This window comes from Leucopleurus acutus (genome assembly GCF_964270905.1).
Source record: "Leucopleurus acutus genome assembly, chromosome: 1".
Classification (NCBI taxonomy): Eukaryota; Metazoa; Chordata; class Mammalia; order Artiodactyla; family Delphinidae; genus Leucopleurus; species Leucopleurus acutus.
The window spans coordinates 49983465-50004479 of record NC_139142.1 but is presented as its reverse complement, the minus strand read 5'-3'; the positions used below and the strand labels follow the sequence as shown (position 1 = coordinate 50004479).

The 21015-nt window shown below is 39.4% G+C and overlaps 1 protein-coding gene across 1 annotated transcript; it reads left to right on the top strand.

Moving 5' to 3' along the window:
- The first annotated feature begins 1043 nt into the window (after positions 1-1043).
- On the top strand, positions 1044-5012 carry ARF6 (ARF GTPase 6). Its single transcript, XM_082847009.1, has 2 exons — positions 1044-1157; positions 1256-5012. Exon 2 carries the CDS (start codon positions 1745-1747, stop codon positions 2270-2272), a length of 528 nt encoding a protein of 175 aa, XP_082703135.1. The 5' UTR covers positions 1044-1157; positions 1256-1744; the 3' UTR covers positions 2273-5012.
- The last annotated feature ends 16003 nt before the right edge of the window (positions 5013-21015 follow it).

The following is a 21015-nucleotide window of genomic DNA, read 5'->3' as shown; positions in this document are numbered from 1 at the left end:
TTTCAAGCTTTCACCTTTTTTGAACTTTACGTCTAACTTTACCACTAACCATTCGATACAAAAAGGTTGAAGTTTTCTACAAACATTATTTAACCATCAAATGGAGTTTGCAGACAGAAAGGTCAGTGTTACAGTTTACACAGGAGGTAACTCAGTAAGGTTAAATGTCCAAATCCAGGCGACAGAAGTAGTCAGTCTTTCTGATTCTAAATCCTACGCTAAGATTATATCGTCGAGGCTCCTTAAAGTTAAGAATGAGTGGCTGGGTGAGAAGCTACTACTAATCACACTAAAAGGAGATGATATTTAAATATTAAAAATGACCACCTTCCAAAAAGTTGAAAAAGCGGTAAGGCACGGGAACTTTTGATAATACTGTAATTTTCAAGAAACGTGGACTGGTCCTGACGAGATGTGTAAGATAGGGCTCCAATGTCCAAAAGACGGGCTTCAGAGCAAACCCAAACCCAGTAAAAGCGCCGCACTGACTGGCAGATTCCACGCGAACCACTAGCCTCCCACGTGTCTTTCAGGAAACGCACAGAGCACGAGGGATAAAGGGAAGCCAAAGAAGGCTGGGGGAAAGGTAAAAACAGCGGCTAGGGCTTCCCTGTGAGACTGAGGGCACACGAAGTCTGGGGCGGGCTGGAGGAAACTCGCGGAGCATCTGGCGGGCACCGGGGTCCGAGAACAGGCCTGGAAGCAGCACAGGGGAGGCGTTCGTCAGGGGAGCAGGCGGTCCGCGGGCCCCACACCGTGGAGCTCCGCAGTGGATCGGCTCTTCTGGTTTGAATGGGGGCGGAGGAGGAGAGAGCGCGGAAGAGGAATGCAGAGAGTGGACAAGACGCTAGAGCAGCGACAGGTGGCCGCGGGTGAGAGTCCGAGATTCGCGGGGGTGGGGGCTGGCCGCACCTGCGAGCCCTCTGAGCCGCCGTAGCCCCGCCCCTCCGCGCGTGGCGCCCCGACGCTTAGCGCGCGGGCTGCTCTCTTTACAGAGGTCGCTCTTGTCCGAACGGGCGGCCTCTGCTGCGCCTGCGTGGTCGGGAGGGGAAGTGAGGCGGTTTCCTCGGCGCCTTTTCCGGCGGCGGCGGCGGCGGCAGAGCTGGGAGGAGGCGGTGGAGGCCGGAGGGAGCCCGCGCTCGGGGCGGCGGCTGGAGGTAACCTCCTGGACTGAGCTGGCAAGGCGGGCCCCCTCGGTCTCCACTCTCCTCTGGGGCTCTAGCAGTAACTTCCTTCTCCCTGTCTCTGTCTGCAGGCAGCGCACCGAGTTCCCGCGAGGATCAATGACCTGACGGGGCGCCGGAGCCGCGCTGCCTCTCGGGTGGCCTGGGTCGCTGGTGAGCGTGGTGCTCGCGGACCGGGAGCCGGGCCGAAGGGCCGCAGTCTCCCGCGGCGGAGCGAGGAGAAGGCGGAGGAGCGGGAACCGCGGCGGCGCTCGCGCGGCGCCTGCGGGGGGAAGGGCAGTTCCGGGCCGGGCCGCGCCTCAGCAGGGCGGCGGCTCTCCCGGCGCAGACTCAGCGTCCCGGCGGCCGCGGCGACTGGAGGAATCAAGTTGTGCGGTGGGTGATGCCCGAGTGAGCGACGGGTCCGGGCCTCTCACCCGAGGAGGCGACTCCCACGCAGGCCGCACGGGCGCCCTCGCGATTGGGAGGCTCCGTTTCGGTTTCGCGGCGGCGGCGGCGGCGTTGTTGGCGGAGGGGACCCGGGACACCTGAATGCCCCCGGCCCCGGCTCCTCCGACGCGATGGGGAAGGTGCTATCTAAGATCTTCGGAAACAAGGAAATGCGGATCCTCATGTTGGGCCTGGACGCAGCCGGCAAGACAACCATCCTGTACAAGTTGAAGCTGGGCCAGTCGGTGACCACCATCCCTACCGTGGGTTTCAACGTGGAGACCGTGACTTACAAAAACGTCAAGTTCAACGTGTGGGATGTGGGCGGCCAGGACAAGATCCGGCCGCTCTGGCGGCATTACTACACCGGGACCCAGGGTCTGATCTTCGTAGTGGACTGCGCCGACCGCGACCGCATCGACGAGGCCCGCCAGGAGCTGCACCGCATTATCAATGACCGGGAGATGAGGGACGCCATAATCCTCATCTTCGCCAACAAGCAGGACCTGCCCGATGCCATGAAACCCCACGAGATCCAGGAGAAACTGGGCCTGACCCGGATTCGGGACAGGAACTGGTATGTGCAGCCCTCCTGTGCCACCTCGGGGGACGGACTCTATGAGGGGCTCACATGGTTAACCTCTAACTACAAATCCTAATGAGCCTCTTCTCCGCCCATCCCCCGGAAGGAGAGAAATCAAAAACCCATTCATAGGATTATCGCCACCATCACCTCTTTCAGTTGCCACTTTCTCTTCTTTGAATTTGAACTCTGGAGTTACCGTTCTGCGGTTTGGGGGAGGGGGTTAGGGGTTTTCTTTTTTGTTTTGTTTTCTTTTTTTTTTCTTTGCTTTGCGTTAGGATGCTCTGATCTGACTTTTTTGACATGAACACAAAGTGCTAGATGCTCTTGTTGACTTCCAGCAAATGGGATGGGGGAAATATAGCAGTTCTTGGTAAATTCCTTTATAATAATGGTTTGATTTTTTTATTTCGAGAGAATCTTCTTTTCCAATGTATGCTTTTTTCCTTTTTGCCCAGTTTCCTTATCACTTGCTGTAGATGGCTTATTTTGCATTCATGCAGACTGTGTTGCAAGTCTGTTTCATCTAGTAAACTGAAAATTATTGCTTAATCAAACTGCCGTTTGTCTTTTATATTTAAGGCCTTTTTCCCCTCCCTTATGAGTTCTGACTTTAACTTAGTAAATTCAAATGTGACCTTTTATATCTAAGACCAGTATAGTAAACAGCCCACGGTGGCAAATAATGAGTAATATCATTGTAATATGTTACAGTTGCACATCACTGTGTTAAACAGGTAATGTAAGAAGTTCTTTGAAATTTCAACTCTTAAGTTCTGAAACATACATCATGCATGAGTAAGGATAAAACTCAAGTTCCCCGTTACATAGCTAACTTACACTGCATAAAACTATGAAAATGTAACCTGTCAAGGACACAGATTTTTTTTTTCACTGCAAAGTTAGCAACTTTGCTGTGTTTTCCCTTTTTTAACTTTAAAAATAGACTTTTCCAGAAAATGGAGCAATAATGGTGTATGCCACACACAGATGAAATATTTGTAGATATTTTAAGTGACTTTTGGGCAAAACTGGAATATATACTTTTACCATGTTTCAAATGTCTAAGACCAATAGTTTTTAAATTACTAGAATGTTTATTCATGAATAAAGCATTTAACAGTTCAAACTACATGCACCTTTTACCTAGCTGGAAAAAAAAATTCGTGTTTCCACATTACAGCAATTGATTAAGCTGAAGATATAAGTCTTTTTTTTTTAATAGATGAGTGATCCATATCTCCATTAATTAGAACACTGGAAAAGATGTTTTATGGAAAAGGTATTCTGTTTGATTAACTCATGCTAATAGTCAGATATCCTGTTGGTTCAATAATACACTATCTCCTTTGAGGAAGGAAATGTGATGAATGAATGATGTGTAGACTTGAGGAATGACAAAAGGGGAAGTAGGATGCAGAGGAAGAACCTACAGATGACAATGAATGTAAACTTACTTTTCTTCAAGGGTAAGCAGTGTGCTCACTGGTGATATCTAGATCCTAACAAGATTACTTGCTTAGCTGGTTAGGACCAGTAACTAGATTATTGAGACCACTATGATAATACTTTGAACCAAATGTTAATGCTTGATACAGAATTGTGTAGCAGCATCTGGTTCTTATATAGCCTTAAGGATTGATTTTAGAGATCCTCAAGGAATTAAACTTAGGGAATTCAGAAATGTAGACTGCAAAGGCAGTATACAGGAAAAGGTGGAGTGGGTTTTGTTTATGAGGGTGTCTGAAAACTAAAATTGAACGGGATATCATGGTATATGATTGGACAGTATTGGTCCTTCATGCTTTGGCCATATTGTATAATGGAGCTTTTACCAAAGATGTATGAGAAGTATAAGGCTATAGAAAGTTAACTCTTCAAAGTAAAACTCTTGACAAACATTTTACTTAAGGCAGATGAGAAGAGGTGCTATGTTGTAGGCTCCTAATGGTGCAGAGGGATTTTTGAATTCAAATGCAACTAAAGTATAAAGTTCTCAGTTTCACTTTAGTAGAAGTATCTCTAGAAATGAAGCTGACACACATCTAAGAACATTTTAGTTGCTTTTAAAATTCCCATAGCTCCATCATAAATTTAATTACTAGTGTTTTAAACGATTACATATTAAGGTACATAAACATGGGTTATATAAATATCAATGTTATAGTAACATCCTGAAGCGACAAGCACAAAGGTATAAATGCCTAAACTGGAGGAAACTTGAAACCCTCATGTTAATTCTTAAATGTAGTATTTCTAACTTGTGACAGACAGATTGGTAGGCAGCCATTTTTTGTTTGTCTTAAAATAACTGGGGGCATAGTTAAAATTTTATACATCAAGTGATTGCTATGGAATGTTGCAGGTGAGATGTGGTTATTTTTAGTTTATATGAAATGTCTTAACTGAAGGTGGGGGGAGGAGGGAAAGCAAATATTTGAAATTTGGAAAACCTTAAACCTTTTGCTAAGAAATTGTAATTTTCACTTACATTTTCTTTAAGGATATAAAAGGTTGATAATTGATGTAGTTAAATTGAATCATAACCACTGATGATCATGGGGCAGGTAATTATAGCCTGCAAAAAAAGTTACAATCTAAGAAATAAGATCCTGAAGTTTTTGTTTAATTGCATCAATTTCTGTATTTTATGTGAATTTATAAACTGAAGTAAGTTTTCAATGAGGTTAATCTTGTCTAATATAAGTAAATGAGTCTGTAGACTGTGATCTCCCCAAACTAAAAAGTACAGTACTTGGAATTGTGTTCTTTATGGTTGTAGTGTTGGTAAAGCACTAATATGCAGAAAATAAAGGAATTACACAGTGCAGTTTCTCACGTTACGTTACTCGTTTGAACTAGATTAAGTGGGACGTGTGGTGTGTTGGGCCATGTTATTCTCCAGGGATATATGGTATAAAGTAACTTAGTTTGGGAGTCACCTAGCTTTTATATGAAGAAAAAAGAGAATCTGTTTGGTTCTTATAATCCTGGCTATATAGGAGGTTTTGCCCTGATTTAGTTCCACCAAATTTAATCTGATTTTATGATAACTTAGGACACAAAAGCAGTTGGAAATTTTTTAAAAATGAAAGTTCTATAGCAGTTTTTATTATGCTACTGCTTTTTCAGAAATCACAACCTTCGAGTTTTTAGGACAGAACTGTGTCTCTAAAGAATTGGCCTATGGAGTCTCAGTCTTAACCCTTGACAGTTGACTTTTGGATTTTAGAAAGTTTGTCTTTCAGAAACCAAGGTTGCTTGTCTGATAAGAATGGCAGAATTGTAGCCATTTAGAAAATAAAATAGTAGATGAAGAATAACTTGTTGGATAAAGCGGTTTTTAAACACAGTTCCTTTCCTTGTAGGCCTCCCTTCTTGTATTAGCAATTTTTGTAGTTTGATTTTAGAATATCTTAGTGTGATCTCTAGTGTGATTTAACTCCCACATTAATGTTGTTAATGGCTATCAAGTATCAATTTACCAGAGATAGCAGTAGAAGATATTTTACACTTTAGTGAGTTTTTATGTTTTAATATAATTTAGAAATATAGTAGCCATAATCTGAATGGTGGTGGAGCTTACTAAATTCCCAAAGTTATTTCCTCTATACCTTGCCAAATATATATATGGATTATGATACGGCAGATCTTCCTTATAGGTAAAAATTGTAAAACCACATATAGCAATTAAAAATAACTTGTCTAATCACTGAGCCTAATGTATTTGGAGTATAATATTCAATAGAATCTCGCCTTTTGCTTTGATTATATTGAATGGTAAAAGACAAAGTAGGAAAGATTTGCAATTACAATATTACGAAATTTATAAAACGGGAATGTTGGGAGATGGAGTGATAGAAGAGGCAAAGTAACTTTTCCCTCCCCACTTTGCTAAACTTGAAAGTTGCCAGACTAGATTAGTGAGTTGAATGGTCAGGGAATAAATATATACAGGTGAGGTCAAAGAGGCAGAACGGGTCTGTAGAGGGGTTTAGGACTAACAGCTGAAATTTGTTATTAGATAAGTCAAAGTAATAGTAAACTTCCAGGGAATTAGTCTAGAAATAACTTACTTTGTGGGACAGTAAGAAAATGGGTTTGAACTTCTTCCCCCTTTATTTAAAATGTTTTATGACTACTTGAAACAAAAAAGTATTTGTCAATCTTCTTGAATACCTTTCCACTTATCTTCATTTAGATATACAGTTGACCCTTGAATAACATGGGTTTGAACTATGTGGATATAAGTGGGTCCACTTATTCATGGATTTTCATTTTCCAATAGTAAACACTACAGTATTACACAGCCTGGGGTTGGCTGAATTAGTGGATACTGTACAACTACAAAGTTACGTGAGGATTTGGATTTTCGATTTTGCAGAGGGTCAGCGCTCCTAACCTCGGAGTCGTTCAAGGATCAACTGTATTTCCTCTATGGTATTTGTTTCATAAGTGTGAGGGTAGGTTTATTTATTGAGAGCCTACTGATGTGCCTGGCACTGTTCTAGGGACAGGAGATATATCAGTGAAAAAAAAAATCTGCCTTCATGGAACTTATATTGGTGTTGGGGGGTGGGAGTGAGAAATAAAAACATGTTAGGTACTATACTATGTATTACATAGTATGTTATATATATAGGGAGACTGGTAGACATGTATTCAGAGAAGTCCTCATTGAGAAGGTAACATTTGAGCACATTTGAGGGAAGAAAAGTTAATATCAGTGGAATTGATATAGTAACGAAAAGATAATATGTATAGTGTGAAGCTGGGGTGGGGAAACTGGCCAAAGGCAAATCTGGCTACCATTTTTTTTTTTTAAAGTCTTTATTGAATTTGTTACAATATTGCTTCTGTTTTATGTTTTGGTTTTTTGGCCCTGAAGCATGTGGGATGTGGGATCTTAGCTCCCCATCCAGGGATTGAACCTGCACCCCCTGCATTGGAAGGTGAAGTCTTAATCACTGGACCGCCAGGGAAGTCCCTACACTTGTTTTTATAGGGACTAAGCTAAGAATGGTTTTTTACATTTTAAAGGATTTTAAAAGACTGCTCAAAAAAACAACTGTGATTATGTGACAGAGACAGTATTTATCCTGAAAAGCCTGAAATATTTACTTATCTGGCCGTTGATTGAAAATGTTTCTTGACTCCAGATCTAAAGCCCAATTTTTATTTATTTATTTTGGCCACACCAGGCAGCTTGCGGGATCTTAGTCCTCCAACCAGGGATTGAACCCATGCCCTTGGCAGCGAAAGCGCGGAGACCTAACCACTGGACCTCCAGGGAATGCCTGCCACAGTCTTACCACGTTTGAACAGTTAGTGAGCTTTGAGACTTACATTTAAGTAGTCTAACCTGGATTTTTTTTCCCCTAGATAAGTTTAAATATGTGAAATCAGTAGTTTTTCAGTTATCAGTTTTAACATTCTTAAAATTTTTGTGAATAATTTCATTAAAAGTGTTTATTTTTATGGTGGTTTTACTGGTCTTTGGAAATAAGTTAAAACATGCTTTTCTGTTCAAAGTGCCCTTTCCTCCAGAGAACCTAGATTAGTTTGGAATAGTTTCAGGTAACATCATTGAATTGTGGCTTTTATTCAGTTGGTACTACTGTAATCAAGGCCTGAATCCAGTACTTTTTATTATGAAACTTTGTAAGATGAAGTGTTTATTGAATTGGAAATTTGGTTTATTGAATTGGATATTTGGTTTCTTCTTGTATTATTCCTCTAACCAGTATAAACTAGGAAAAATAATTTACTTCACACATGAATTACTTCTTGCGTAGAGAGTTGTCCTATACTACTTACATAGTAGGATTTGGGAATCCATAACTATCTTAAAAGAGAACCTAAAACAAATTAGGAGTTATGGAAGTAAGTTTTATGGAGGACATTTACAAGTGAGCTTTAAAAAATAAAAATAATTCTTGTTCATAGAAAGATTTATGTGAAACTGATTATTCTGTTTCCAATTACATCTGAATAGACTGGCCTGAGAAGGTGATAGCATGAGAGGGCAAAAACCAAATTTGTTAAAGGAGTTATAGAAGCAAGGATCTGGACCTCTGAAGTTTATTCTAATATGGCAAACCAAAGTGCTTTCTCTCCATATCTTTTTATTTCTAGAAGTTAGTTTTGTGAACAAGTCCTAGGTTGGAGCTAGGTGAGCCTGAAGAGACCAAATTGGGAAACATTCTAAGAATAATAAGAATTAGCATTTTTTGAATGTTTGCCATGTGCCAGGCATTGTTCTAAGTAGTTCATGCATATTTTCTTAATCCTCACAACACCTTGGAAGAAAGGGCTCCCGTTTTATAGTTGAGAAAACTGAGACTTAGAGAGGTGTATGTTAATAAGTAGCAGAGCCAGACTTTGGACTCAGGTAGTCTGTACTATACTGGGACTGGGACCAAGGTGAACCATTGGTTAATAATGTACTTAAAATTTTGTGGTTTGTTTACAAAAGGCTTACTCTGAGTAATATCCCAAATTTTCTTATTCGATCATCAACAGATTTTGAGTCCCTGTATAATTTGAGTCTTTCTGTATAGTGGAGAACATGATATTGTATTAGACTTCACTTGAGAAAATTTTTTTTTTCTATAAAAATGACATGTGACTACCTGATAGATTGTGAATTTTACAGATCATCATGAAAAATAGGAAAAGTTTTCACTGAGCTGATTATTTGTATGGTTATATATAGACTCCTTTTAAGAAAGTTTTAGAAAATTCAGAGTGCACAATTTATATTGTCTCAACCTGATAAATTCATAACTACAGACATTTCATTTATTGTTTAATAAGTGAATTTTTTGCTTTTTAGATCTCATTACAGCTCACTGTTTTGTAAGTGACAGCAAGAGCCTAGAGTCCAGGGTTAGCGAGGGTGTTTTAGTCATGTATTTCGTAATTTAAGCTGGGACTTAAGGATAAAAGTTGATAATTTTGGTAAAATGCAAAATGCCTTATTTAACAGTCCTATTTTATTTCTCAGTAATTTCTATATGAGGTGAAATTTAAGGCTAGGTAAGACATACATATGAAATGTTCAAAGTAAGTAATCAAGTCTATCAAATACTAGACTTAGAATAGAGATATATTGTAGACTGGAGTGGGCTGGAGAAGGCCAGTGGGAATTGAATTGGATGAACCTACAAAGTCAGAGGAATAACAGTATTACTACTTAACTGCATGCTCATTGCATGCTAGGCACTGTTTTAAGTGCATGCATGCATTATCTCATTTAAAATGTGTGAGCAAGGGTAGTAATCTACATATAGTATTTGGGAGATAGAGAATAGACTTGTCTGACTAGGGTTGCCAGACTTAGCAAATAAAAATACAGAGCACCCAGTTAAATTTCAATTTCATGTAAACATTAACTTTTCAGGACAGGTATATCCCAAACAGTAGACTAAAATTGTTGTTTATCTGAAATTCCAATTCAACTGGGTGACCTATATTTTATCTGCCATCCGATGTCTGACTGGAGTGGTAGGAGAGGAGGTAAGTTTCAAAATGGAAATTAAAAATGGAATTTTTAGAACGCCTCAAGAACTAGACCAAGTAGTTTGGATATTATTTTCTGTATCATGGAAGCCACTGAATTTTAAAAATATTTGTATAGCGGGAGGTAGTCATAGTGTTTAGGAATATTAATCTAGCTAGTTTTGTACAGAATCATGTATCAGGGTCATGGATAGAGGTTGGAAGAAAGAAGACCTTTCAAGAGACTGTTAATTCAGTTGAGAGAACAAAGATCAAGTATAGCATTAAAGAAAATGAGAAACAAAAAAATTAAAAAAAATTTTTTTTTTTTTGCTGCTTTGGGTCTTCATTGCTACACTTTCTCTAGCTGCGGCGAGCAGGGGCTACTTTTTGTTGTGGTGCACGGGCTTCATATCGTGGTGGTTTCTCTTGTTGCGGAGCACAGGCTCTAGGAGTGGGGGCTTTAGTAGTTACAGTACATGGGCTCAGTAGTTGTGGCACACAGGCTTAGTTGCTCCACGGCATGTGGGATCTTCCCGGACCAGGAATAGAACCCATGTCCCCTGCATTGGCAGGCGGATTCTTAACCACTGTGCCACCAGGGAAGTCCCAGAAAAAAATATTTTAAAAGAAAAAATGAGAAACAGTGAGATAAAATAAAAGTGGTGGACATACATTAATGTGGAGGGAGAAAGAATTCAGGATTGTGATCCTTAATTTTTATGTAAAAGATAATGGTAGCACCACTGATAGAAAGAAACCAGGATATATAGCAGCTTTGAATAGAAACACTTGGATAATTGGGTGAGGTATCTCATTTGCAATCTTGAAAAGAGATTGAATCTGTTAATACTCTCTTTTGTAACTATTCTCTCTTAGAGCAGTGCTGTCCTATATATATATATATATATATATATATATATATTGCAAGGCACATATGTAATTTAAAATATTTAATATGTAATTTAAAACATAGTCATGGGCTTCCCTGGTGGTGCAGTGGTTGAGAATCTGCCTGCTAATGCAGGCGACACAGGTTCGAGCCCTGGTCTGGGAAGATCCCACATGTCGCGGAGCAACTAGGCCCGTGAGCCACAACTACTGAGGCTGCGCTCCGCAACAAGAGAGGCCGCGATAGTGAGAGGCCCGCGCACCGCGATGAAGAGTGGCCCCCGCTTGCCACAACTGGAGAAAGCCCTCGCACAGAAACGAAGACGCAACACAGCAAAAATAAATAAATAAAGTCTTTAAAAAAAAAAAAGTCACATTTTAAAAAGTAAAAATAAACAGGTGAAATCAGTTTTAATAATATTTTTTAACCCAATGTATCAAATATATTATTTCAATGTCACCGGTATAAAATAATTATTAACGAGATATTTCACATTCTTTGTTTCACACAAAATCTTCAAAATCCAAGTGTATACAAAATTATATACCTGAAGCACATCTCAGTTAGGACTAGGCACATTCCAGTGCTCAATAACTTCATGTGGTTAGTGACTATCATATTGCACAGTTCGTTTTTAGAGGATGGTCATTTCTTCCTGATACCATGCCTACAATTTCAGTAACTGCATTAGAGGATATCAGTTAAGATCATTGAGATACGATGAACTTCTTAGGCCAGGGATTGGCAAACTATGATCTGTGAGCCAAATCTGGCCCACTGCCTGTTTTTGTAAATGAAGTTTTATTGGAATGTAATCATGGTCATTTATTTGTGTGCAGTCTATGGCTGCTTTTGCACAGTGACAGCAGGGTTGAGTAGTTAGGACACAGACCATATGGCCCACAAAGCCTAAAACGTTTACTATCTGGTCCTTTACAGAAGTTTGCCACATCTTTCTAGGTCCCATACTAAAATTCCAAGAAAAACCCATACTTTATACATTTAAATGAGTTTTCAGAAAGAAAGAATATTGAAACAGTTAAAAGATAATGTATATGTTGATTCATTTATTCACCAAGCATTCATCTACTAGGTTCCAGACACGGCACAAGGCCCCATAGCAGGAATAAATAAATGTCCTTAATCTTCAAGAAGGTCACAGTCTAGTTGAAAAATAGAAACAGGTACACAGATAATTACAAAGATGTGCTATAACAGACAGTGCATTGACTGCACACCAGTGAGGCACCTTCCTCTGACTGGGGAATGGAAGGCTTCAGAAGAAGACCATCTGAGGTCAGTTTTAAAGGATGAGTAGGAATTATTCAGATAAACAAGAGGTGGTTGACATTTGAGGCAGAACATTATGTGCAAAAGCCAGAAAGTGTTAACATAGCACCACCAGGAATTTACAGTTTATTATGCCTGGAGTTTAGGGTGGACTGGTGTGAGATGAAGATAGAAAGATGATGAGGGGCTGGATCATGAAGTGCCTTTGGTTTTTTAAGGACTTTGGATCCTATAATTTGGGTACTAGGAAACCTTGTGGGATTTTTAAGCATGAAATTGCATGAAGTTTACACTTTAGGGAGCTCACCAAATACTGTGTAAAGGATGAGTATAAAGATCCTAGGCAGGAAACCTACTGTATAGACAAGATGAGATAGAATTCCCTAGTTGAGGGCTTCCCTGGTGGCGCAGTGGTTGAGAGTCCACCTGCCGTTGCAGGGGACGCGGGTTCGTGCCCCGGTCCAGGAGGATCCCACATACCGCGGAGCGGCTGGGCCCGTGAGCCATGGCCGCTGGGCCTGCACGTCCGGAGCCTGTGCTCCGCAACGGGAGAGGCCACAACTGTGAGAGGTCCGCGTACAGCAAAAAAAAAAAAAATCTTAAACATTACTAGTCTATCAACTGAAGATAGTGGGAAAAGAAAGGCTTTTGGTTCATTAATCAAAAACTTTGGGGACTTCCCTGGTGGCACAGTGGTTAAGAATCTGCCTGCTGGGACTTCCCTGGTGGCGCAGTGGTTGAGAGTCCGCCTCCCGATGCAGGGAACACGGGTTCGTGCCCCAGTCCGGGAAGATCCCACATGCCGCGGAGCGGCTAGGCCCGTGAGCCATGGCCGCTAAGCCTGCACGTCCGGAGCCTGTGCTCCGCAACGGGAGAGGCCACAACAGTGAGAGGCCCGCGTACCGCTAAAAAAAAAAAAAAAAAAAAAAGAATTCCCTAGTTGAAGCAATGGGTATGGTGGTGGAGAGGAGAGGATACATCTGAGAAATACTTGAATGATATTTTGCGAAGTATGTTCTGTGGCACACTGATCACAGAAGATAATCCTTGGAAAAAAGGCTGCCAAGCTATTTGGGAAACGCTTCATATTGTTAACTGCATTTGGGAGTCACAAGGCACTTTAGTAGTATATTGAAGATTCTTAGAAGTCCTGCCTTAACCCAGCATTTCCCAAACTAATTTGATCACCAAACCCTAATATTTAAACAAACAAACCAATAAGGGTTCCAAGGACTATGGTTTGGAAAACATTATTTTAGAGACAGAATAAACAAGTTTGGGCCAACGGAATGAGAGGGAACAAGGGGGAAAGTCTGCATGAATGACTGCTAATGAAGGTTATAATTATAGAAATACAGAGGGAAAAGAGCAAGTTTAAGGGGAGGAAGGAGATGACATACCCAGTTTTGACAGCAAGTTTTAGACACCTATGGCATGAACATTTACATGGAGATATCCAGTCTATATCCAGATAGGACATCTAGTCTACAGGTAGAGGTTTAGAAGTTAGCTTGTAAATGGCTTTTGAAACCATAGATGCTAGTGAGATTTCCTGGGAGTGAGAAGAATAAAGGGCAGAGGATGGAACACCTCCCTGGGGAACACCAATGCTTAAGGGGTGGGTAGAAGAAGAGGGTGTTAACAGAGAAGACTGAGAAGACAAGGAACAGAATATCAGTGATGTCATATCCTCCAGGGAGATCAAGAAAGCTGAAGTACAAAATAAGTTCTTTGGAATTGACATTAGAAAGTCATTGAGATCTTCCTTAGGTAAGTTTGAGAGAAGTGGTCAGAAACTAGTTTGTAACAAAAAAGACAGGAGGTAGTAGAGAAGCTGTTGATAGAAGTGGTCTGAAAAACTGGAGATGAAGGGATGATAACACTGTAATAGAAGAGGGTCATTTAATTTTCAAAACATCATTCAGATAAGTAGGTATTGATTATTGAGGGTGGAGTGGGGAATGAAGAACATGTGCTCCCTACCACCCATTTCCTAGAGGGAAAGGAAAATTGAAAAAAAAGAATCCATTTGAAAAATGTTCATCTTAATTTCTTTAAGCTACTTTTTTGTTGTTGTTTTTGCTTAGTTAGACCTCTCTTCTTGGAAATGCCTACAGTGACCATGCCCAAGTAATTCTAGTCCCACTATAATTAAAGATGTGATGGTGGTACCCCTATCTCACAAATGTGGAAAATAAGCCATGGTGGCTATGACCTGTCCAGTAAATCACAGCAATTAGTGATATGGCTGAGACTAGACACAAAATTTATTTGTATTTATCAATCATATAGCCATGGACTGAAATTTAAAAGAATTTCTAAAATTCAGGCATCATGATCAACCTAATCCCAGAGTTACCAATATACTATGAAATTTCTCTTAAGATTTGCAAACTGACACAATACTTTCTGTCAGCAACAGTTCAGGATATTTCTTCCGCAGTGATTTAGGAGTTACAGGGGGAAATTCTACAAGATGACAAAATGGTGTATAGTATTAAATAACAGCATATGTTATTGAATAATTATTGTGTGTCTGCCAGTGTGCTGCAGGCTTTAAATGTTACCCTCACAACAGACTAGCAAAATAGGTGGTATTATCTCTCATTTTACAGGTAAGAAACTTCATGGACAAAATTTAAGTAATTTGTCCATGATACCACAGCTATTAAATGGGAGAGCCGATAATTCGTACCCAAGTCTTACTGACCTCAAAGCAACAGCCTTTAGGAAGGGAAGGTTCTAACAAACTGCAATAAAATTTTTTTTTTTTAAACATGGAACCCAGTAAGACATGGTGGCAGTGATCCAGGCGATCTGTCTGTCATTAAGCCAATTTATCAGGTGATTGTGGGTGCTTCTGGGGACAAAGCAATATTTTGGAGGGACTGGGACTTGTTTGAAGTGTATGAGGAAGGTGATTCCCTCCAATGAATGAAAGAGTTGGCAATTTTAAATAACTCCCAAACATTCTTCTTTATGTATCCACTAGCACCTGAGGGCCTGGTTGACAAGGAAGGCTTTGGGGTAGGGGGTGGGGCACAGATGGTGAGAAGGAAGAGGCATTCTTTTCTATCTTGCGTTAGATAAGGTGACATCAACTTAGTTTGAACTATATCTCTACATGCCCTCGATTAGGGGATGGTTTGCAAGCTGTTCTTTTTCAACAGCAGCATGAGTACACATGGTTTCTGAGCTCTGTTGTAGCTGGCTAGATACCATCTTGCCCTTACTTGGAGAGGATGAGCCGGATGTGTTCTGTTTTGGGCGTGTGTAGACATGCCTTTGGTGCATTCATGTTTAATTCTCTTCATTTGTCTTTGTGGGTCTTGACTTTGCATTAGGTAAGCTCATGAACATATTCATAAGGAACTCAACATTTGAGGTATATAAATATTTAAAGAATACATGGAAAAACAAAATGGAGCACAAGCTTATTTTCAAAGGGTTGTGCGGGGTAGCAGAAAGATACGCATTTTAATGAAATCATTTTTGTGCCAGTGACATTTCTAAGAGGTGGAAAAAACACCTCTGAATTTTTTCAAAAACTTTTGGAAAAATCCACATAGCGTGTTTGAGTTTGAGTCACTGTTAATTGAATTATATAATAGGAGTTCAATATCAAACATGTATAAAAGCTTGTAGAAAGACTTAGTTTATTTCAAAGATTATGATGTGGTAGCACAGGAAAGCTAGCTCTATAGTGTCAGAGGTTTATTTCCACCCTGTACTGCGTTAAAATTGAAAAGGGGAGGGGAAGGCAAGGCAGTGTTAAAGCCAGGAGGTTGAATCATCTAAGGAAATGAGTCAGTGGCTATGAACCACAACTTTCCTTTTTCTGAGGCTTTGACTTTGAGAATTTAATGTTGAATTATTTAAAAAAATCTTCTTCCTTGCTATAAGTAAATTTAAAATACAAGCTTTTTTAAAAACAAGAATTCTTTTAATATTAGTGCTTGGGATTCATTCATTTTTTTCAACACATATTTAGGGATATTAAAAGTAGTAGTTATATACTTCAAAGTAAGAAAATATGTAGTGATCTGGTAGTAGGGCATTATGTCAGTATCTTTGTATTTATATCTAGCTCTAGGTAACCAATAGTGATTCTTAATCAACTTCTAAAACAAGATTTTTGAGGTTAATAACTGATGACTCATTTATAGACTTAACAGGACAAACCTGGGAAGCTGGTAGCTATTGACACATAGTATTTCTATTTGATACACTTGAGTTTTTTCATAAGTCATGAATTATTTCCTAGGAACCTTGAGCCTACAGCTGAAATGAACATATTGCATTGTGGCTTATTTTTGAAATTTAAAAAATCTGAGCTGTAATTATCAAGTTTGGGGGTAAAGATAGGTAGGTATCGCAAAGTAAACACTAGTACTGGTATGTGAAAATTTCTCACCCTTTTGTGTTTGATTGCTTATCTTTATGATTTGAATTCTTTTTATAAGATTGAATTGCATTTTTTATTCTCTCCAATTCATAGATAATATTGATTTAAGGTAATGAATGAAGGCATCTCATATAGGAACCTAGTATTTAGGAACCTAGTTGAGGAATCTTAAGTCTTATTTTTTGTCATTGAGACAAACTTGAGTTATAGAACAAAAATTAAATTTTTATTCTTTTTTTTTTTACTTAAATAGAGACATCTTGGAGAAAATATTTTAAATAAATGCTAACAGGTACTCTTTTATTATTTGTTAGACATTTCATTGAATGGAGTATAGTTTTTATTTTATTTTTTTAAATTAAAAAAATTTTATTTACTTCTTTTTGGAGTATAGATTTTAGACTAGCACGGCAAATTTTCTAAGTTACATCCTGGGTAACTAATCTTTCTGTATGGTATGTATGGTTATTAGTATAGTTATTGTTTCCATATGCTTAGACATGTTAATATTTCTTTTTCCACACCTATGGCAATTTCTAGGCTGTGGTGGTTTTCTTTTTGTTTGTTTGTTTTTGTTTGTTTGTTTGTTTCTTGATGCACATCCCATCCTACTAAAACCTAAAGTATGTTGCCTACTGGTACACCTCAGAGTGCATGTTGCTTTCCAGATCATCAAAATACTGACTTAGGAAATTGTGTGACTTTTAGATTCTGGATTACAATGTTAGAAATACTACTGGAATTAGGCTCTGGAAACATCCTGTGTATATGTTGTGAATACCATTCATAGCATGGAGGGAGGACTGTAGGTGGAAGAGATGCTCCTCTCCTCAAATAGTTTATATAAGACAATTCCTACCTTTTCACAGGCGTTTTTAGGACAGGGTAGATTTGGGGAAAGAGCATAAGGTTTTGAGTCAGACAGACCCAGGTTTGCATCCTAGCCCTGCTACTCAGTAGCTAAGTAATGCTGGAAAATTTATCTCTTTGTCTGTTTCCTTTTCTAAACATGGGACTGGCAATGTTCCCCCAGCAGGATTTTATCATTAAAAGTGGTAATTTAGGAGAAAGTCTCTAGCATAACATCTGGCATGGTAAGCACTCAATAGATGTTAGCTCTATTTTCCCTTTTCCCTCTAATTTAATAATTAAAAAATTAAAACAGAAATAAAATTCAAAATTTATGCTAGCGTCATCGAAATACTTAAAGACGAAATTATGTGACTAGGATTTGTATTAAAATAACTTGGGGGGCTTCCCTGGTGGCTCAGTGGTTGAGAGTCCGCCTGCCGATGCAGGGGACACGGGTTCGTGCCCCGGTCCAGGAGGATCCTGCATGCCGCGGAGCGGCTGGGCCCTTGAGCCATGGTCGCTGAGCCTGCGTGTCTGGAGCCTGTGCTCCGCAACGGGAGACGCCACAACAGTGAGATGTCCGCGTACCGCAAAAAAATAAATAAATAAAAAAATAAAAATAAAAATAACTTGGGGGACTTCCTGGTGGTGCAGTGGTTAAGAATCCGCCTGCCAATGCAGGGGATACGGGTTTGAGCCCTGGTCCGAGAAGATCCCACATGCCGCGGAGCCACAACTACTGAAGCCCACGTACCTAGAGCCTGTGCTCCGCAACGAGAGAAGCCACCAGAATGAGAAGCCCGAGCACCGCAACAAAGATTAGCCCCTGCTCGCCACAACTAGAGAAAGCCCGCGCGCAGCAACGAAGACCCAACGCAGCCAAAAATAAATTTAAAAAATAAAATAAAATAACCTGGGAGTGGGGAGTGGGTTTATAGGTGAAACCATATTGACCATCAGTTGGTAATTGTTGAAGCTGAGTGAATGGGTACATGGGTGTTCATCATTGGTATGTTTGAAATTATCCATAATAAAATGTTTAAAAAATTATGCTGTACGTAAAAAAAGTAGTCAGTGAGCAAAAACTTTCTCAAGGTGCTGAGGAACCAACTGTTTGTTGTACCTTTTTAAAGATGATGATTGAGAATAGGCATTATTGATTTATGAATGGTGGTAGTTTTTTTCCTTCAACTACACAAAATGTGTAGCCCCCAATTCTTTGCCTAAGAGGAAGCAATGTCAAGAGGGAAGTCTGAAAATATCCTGAAGAGGTTTAAATGCTTTTGTCTAATTATCTGAGTCACTCTTCAGGGTGGAGGTTCTGTGGCATGGCTCTCAGCCAACATAATTTTCAGCTGGAAAAAAAGAGTAGTTGGCCCAGGAAATACAGTGTCAAAAATGACTGCTATGACATTAAAACCAGCTTTATATGCAGACATTTTCTCTGTTATCTCAGGATAATAATGGATATGTAACAGTGTTTCCTCTTCTGCACCATATTAAATATTCTAAGAATGAATATATACCGAGTTACAAACATAATAGAAAAAATTCCAGAGAGTGAACAAGTGTGGACCACTTAGTTATATGGATGTGGCCGTTCCGTACAGCATTGAGATGTAGAAGAAAAAAAAAAGTATGACTTTTTTCTGTTTAATGATTGATTCAAGGCACATTCATTACTGCAGAAAGCTAAAGATCTACTTGTTAAAAATCTCTTCAAATCTTTTGGGGTGAATCCTAAAGACTAATGTATTTGAGAAATACAGAATTGCTGTTAATATACTTAAACAATTGGCATTCATAATATAGGAATATAATTAGATTAATGTTCTTAGTATTCCAATCAAGCTTGATGTTCTTGATTATTAATTAAAGACTTACTTTTAAAGAACAAAATTAGAAGTCAAGTGCCAATTTAGAGAGAACAGGGACTTTCACTTTTCTGTTATGCATTTATAAAGTAATTGTTTATTTCTTAAAGCTTTCCCTGAGGATGTTGGTATTCTTACCATAACCTGGTATAGTAAATTGATATTTAAATAACTTTCCATAAAGTCTCAATTCAGGAATTATGACCATTCAACAATGACAACCTCTCTGTAGAATATTACTATGAAAGAGGTATAAGCCAAGTGCTATGGGCACCCAAAGTGTTGGGGGTAGTGAGGGAAGGAGGCCAGGGAAGGAAGAAACCTGGAAGGGAACTAACATCTATTGGAAATTTACTATTGTGGGTACCATGTTTTTAAATGTACTTAATTTGCCTTGCAAGAACTGCTTGAAGTTACTGGAAATTAACAGCAGTCCTTCCAGAGTCAGATTGCCTGGATTCCCACCCTGGCAAGTAATAGCGATTACTACTATGTGACCTTGGGCAGAATTGCATAGGACATAATCATACTAAAAAAAATTTATTTTTTTATGTGAAATTTAAATTTCCTGTGTCCTTTATTTTATCTGACAATCATACCACAGGGGATTAAATTAGTAAAATCTTAGAAATTACCTAGAACCATACAGGTGCATGTAAGTACTTAATAAATGTTAGTCTTTACTTTTGGAATTATCCCATTTTATAAATGATGGGAAACTCAGGTTAAATAATTTGCATTTTGCTCTATAGATAAGAAGTAGTTTATCTGGAATGTAAAATGCTGCAGCCACTTTGGTGAGACAGTTTGACAGTTCCTCAAAATGGTAAACATAGAGTTACCATATGACCTGGCTACTAAATCCAGCCCACACTGTAGGGGAGCAGATTAAACAGGGGTATAACTACCAGGAGGTGGGGAACATTGAGGGCCTCCTTAGAGGATGCCTACCACAGCATGGAATGCTCATCTGTCCAAATCAGGATAGAGAATACTTCAGCACTCTACTGTGAGGGGTCGCTCATCTCTTTTTAGAGGGAAAGCAAAATATTAATATATAAAAATTCGATAACTTAGAACTCTCTTTTTAGTTGCAGTAAAGGAGAACTAAATACTTACAGAATAACTTAAACACATTGCTACTGAAGAACTGAAACTCTCCCTTTAACTAATGTGTCTTAATTTTTGGGTCTCCTAGACTCCGTGAACTTCAGAGAGAATAGCTTCTGCAAAAAGCTGTAATTGGTGGAAGATATGTGTGTCTACATATCTTAGCTGACTGTTTATTAGATTCATGTTGGAACTATCAAGTAAATGTTAATTTTTGTGCATAAAAAGACTCACATGAATTTATTAGCTATTCAGGGTACCTTACTGTTTGAAAATAAAGAATGGGAGCATGCCATGTATATCAATTTGGAATTTTTTTCTTCAGCAAAAAACAACAAACAAACAAAGACAGGCAACTGTAGCCTAAACAATTAAGGGCTTATTTTCTCATATAGTTTAAGTCTAGAGGTAGGCAATCCTGGCCTGGTATGGCCTAGGGATGGAATCAAGGAGCTCACAATCTGTGTTTTACCAGGCTGTGATACTAAATGGACTGACTTGTTTGTTTATGATCCCGTGATGGTTGCTGCAGTTCTGGGTACCTGTGCCCATTTTTAAGGCAAGAAGGAGAAGGGAGCAGTACTGTTGGCCAGAACAGTGTCACGTGGTCTCTCCTAGTTCCAAAGGAGGCTCAGAAAACAAACACTGAACTTTTCCAGCCTCTCTAGTGGAAGGAGACAAGGAGGAAACAGGTTGAGAATGGGTTTTGAGTTAGCTTTATCAAAGGGAAATGGTCAGAAAGTTGAGAAATACTGCTTGAAATGTTCAATGGGATTTGGATAAGCTGAGAAGAGGAAATTACAGATTAGGGGTACAGCATGAACCAAGGATGGAATGAACCCTGGGGGTTGGTTCCAAGGACACTGAGGGGCCCTGTAAGGTGGAGAATAATGTTG

Excerpts from the sequence above, each read along its gene's own strand:
- ARF6 (XM_082847009.1), top strand. The coding sequence starts at position 1,745 with ATGGGGAAGGTGCTATCTAAGATCTTCGGAAACAAGGAAATGCGGATC.